Source organism: Eimeria tenella, genomic scaffold, assembly GCF_000499545.2.
Source record: "Eimeria tenella Houghton genomic scaffold, Eth_scaff2371, whole genome shotgun sequence".
In the NCBI taxonomy this organism is placed as follows: domain Eukaryota; phylum Apicomplexa; class Conoidasida; order Eucoccidiorida; family Eimeriidae; genus Eimeria; species Eimeria tenella.
This window is the reverse complement of record NW_013542233.1, coordinates 1-3,053: the sequence shown is the minus strand read 5'-3', so window position 1 is coordinate 3,053 and position 3,053 is coordinate 1. Positions and strand designations below refer to the sequence as shown.

The window sequence follows — 3,053 nt, the reverse complement described above, 5'->3', positions numbered from 1 at the left end:
CAGCAGCAGCAGCAGCGGCAGCAGCAGCAGCAGCAGCGGAGGGGGAAACCGCTGCTGCAGCAGCAGCTTTTGTGGTTTTGTTTTCGTGTAGATGTGACTAGTTGCAAAGCGCAGCCGCCAAATAGCTGAATGGCTAGCTAGCCAGCTAGCTAGCTAGCCAGCCAGCTAGCCAACTAGCTAGCCAACTAGCTAGCCAGCTAGCTAGCCAGCTAGCTAGCCAGCCAGCCAGCCAACTAGCTAGCCAGCTAGCTAGCCAGCCAGCTAGCCAGCTAGCTAGCCAGCCAGCTAGCCAACTAGCTGGCCAGCCAGCTACTTATGTGCTATGGAGTTAGCTAGCTAGTTAGGCGCTAGACAGCTAGCTAGCTAGAGACTTAGCTAGCTAGTTAGCTAGTTAGCTAGCTAGCTAGCTAACTAGCTAGCTAGCTAGCTAGCTAGCTAGCTAACTAGCTAGCTAGCTAGCTAGGTACACAGGTACCTTGGAGGCTAGCTAGGCAGTATTTCATGCAAACAGCAAGCTAGTTAGGCTGCTGGAGCTTCAGATGGCTGAAGGCAGCTAGCTAGCTAGCTAGCTAGCTGGATAGCTAGCTAGCTAGCTGGATAGCTTGCTGGATAGCTAGCTAGCTAGCTAGCTGGATAGGTAGCTAGCTAAGTAGATCTTTGGCTAGCCAACTGCCTGGCCAGCTAGTTAACTAGATAGCTAGCTAGCCATTTGGCTAGCCAGCTATTTGGCTAGCTAGCTAGCTAGCTATTTAGCTAGATAGGTAGCTGGGATTGGAGCTAACTAGCTAGCTCCAATCCCTTTTGCACAACCTAGGGTTTACGATTTAGGGTTTAGGGTTTAGGGTTAAGGATGCAGGGCTTAGACTTAGGCCTTTAGGGCCAACCGCTCAAGGTTCCCAGTTCGGAGTGTCCCTTCAGGATCTAGGGTTTAGGGTCTAGGGTTTAGGGTCCAGGGTTTAGGGTTTGTGAGCAGGGGCGTTGGCTGCGTACGGGCGTATAAAATACCCCTTTTTAATAGGAGGGGCCATAAGTTCTTCTTCTCCAACAAAAGCAGAAAACCACTTTTTAGGGTTTGACAGAGTTGTGGGGTTTCAGCTGTCTGTACACTGCAGAGCTGCTGCTGCTGCTGCGCTCCGCGCACTCAGCCGCGCAGCCAAAACCCCCCAACTCGTAAACCCCAAACCCTAAACCCTAAACCCTAAACCCTGATTTTAAACCCCGCGTGTAGCCTTCACTTTAGCTGTGCCGCGCAGTCCCCGCAGGGTTCGAGAGGGTTGAGGGTTTGGAGCTCAGGGCACAACGGCTAGGATTTAGGGTTTAGGGTTTAGGGTTTAGGGTTTGGCTGCAGGAAGATGAACTGCGGCGGTTTGGGTGCGAAGACTTGAAAGTCCAAAGCGATCTCGAGAGAGTGGCTTTTGTTTATGCAGTTGTGGATGCTGTTTCTGAAGCAGTCCAGGTAGGCCACCTAAACCACAAATTAGGGTTTAGGGTTTAGGGTTTAGGGGACAAGGGGCATTTACGCGGGGATTGGGCCTTCACAGAGAGAAACCGAAGCCTCACAGGGCTTCAGTTCTGCCGGTCCAGAATTTGATATATATGCCGAGGGTTTAGGGTTTAGGGTTTAGGGTTTGCACTTTGCAGTACAACAGGCCTGTCGAACGCCCCCTAGTGGAAACCCTCTGCAACTATTTAGGAGCTGCAGAAAACCCTCAAGAGACTCCAAAGCAAACAGAGCGCCCCCAGGGGGGCCCCCAGGGGCCCCTACGGGGGGCCCCCCTGGGGGCCCCCCAGGGAAACCCACAGGAGGCCCCCCAGGGTGCCCCCCAGGGGCCCCCCCAGGGGGCTCCCCAGGGGGCCCCCCAGGGGCCCCTACAGGGGGCCCCCTTGGGGGAGGCTTCTATGGAGGTCCAAGGGAAAGGAGAAAAGGAGGGGAAAGAAAGAGAAGGCGAAGGAGCTGCAGCAGCAGCAGCAGCAGCAGCAGCAGCAGCAAAGGAGGAAGATGCTGAGCAGCAGCTGCTGGAGGGCCTGGCGAAGTACTTCAAGTTTTCTCTTCGCCGCAAAAAGACTTCTTGCAGAAGTGTTAATATGCTGGAGGCCACGGGCACGCAGCTGGGTAAGTCTAGGGTTTAGGGTTTAGGGTTTAGGGTTTACGGTTGGGGGGCTAGGGTTTGGGACGGCCTAGGGTTTAGGGCTTGGGTTGCCATTTACCTGCATGCAAGTTGTAAGCTGAGGCTAGCTCGGAGCTTTGCGGGGGTTTAGGGTTTGATGGTTTTGGGGTTGGGAGGTGCTGAGGTAGGGTTTAGGGTTTGAGAATCTAGGGTTTGAGGGTTTAGGGTTTGAGGATCTAGGCTTTAGGGTTTGAGGGTTTAGGGTTTAGGGTTTGGAGACTCCGCAGATAATTCGGTGCTCTCAAACACGCGACTGTGGATGTGGCAGAGCTGCGCGCAGTTTGGCTTTTGGCAGGTGCCCTAAACCCTAAACCCTAAACCCTAAACCCTGAACTGTTAACCTTAAGCCCTATACCCTAGACCCTAAACCCTGAACTGTAAACCTTAAGCCCTCAACCCTAAACCCTAAACCCTAAACCCTAAACCCTAAACCCCAAGCTTGGGGGCTCTGAGCCGTAGATCCACTTGGGCTCAGCGTGCCTCTGCGTGCTACTGCTCGCCTTTAAACCCTAAACCCTAAACCCTAATTTGTGGTTTAGGTGGCTTACCCTGGCAGCCTGCGGCCCGAGTCCATAACCGAGCAGTTCCACCTCGACGTCTGCAACAAGCTGTTCCCCCTCCCCAGTAAACCCTAAACCCTAAACCCTAAACCCTACTAAACCCTACGAAACCTTACTAAGTCCTCCTGATGCCTCCCATAGCCTTTTAAAGTCCACTAAACCCTCATACACACTCCTAAACTCTACTAAACCCTCAAAAACTCCTGTGAACCCTCATAAACCCTCCTAAACCCTACATAACCCTTCAGACCCTACTAAACCCTCGCAAACCCTACTTGACCCTCTTAAGTCCCAAGACGTCCGCGGGTTTGCTGCTTCTGCTTCT

The 3,053-nt window shown here is 53.3% G+C and overlaps 1 protein-coding gene across 1 annotated transcript in view; it reads left to right on the top strand.

The window, feature by feature from the left end:
* ETH_00043245 (serine carboxypeptidase S28, putative) overlaps positions 1–2,796 on the top strand; it is a gene marked incomplete at both ends in the record, with an annotated part of 3,962 nt that extends 1,166 nt beyond the window's left edge. Inside the window, 3 exons of the mRNA XM_013374907.1 lie at positions 1,349–1,456; positions 1,642–2,113; positions 2,708–2,796. Of these exons, the coding sequence (XP_013230361.1) occupies positions 1,349–1,456; positions 1,642–2,113; positions 2,708–2,796 (669 nt within the window). The remainder of the gene's footprint in view (positions 1–1,348; positions 1,457–1,641; positions 2,114–2,707) is intronic.
* Between the last annotated feature and the right edge of the window lie 257 nt (positions 2,797–3,053).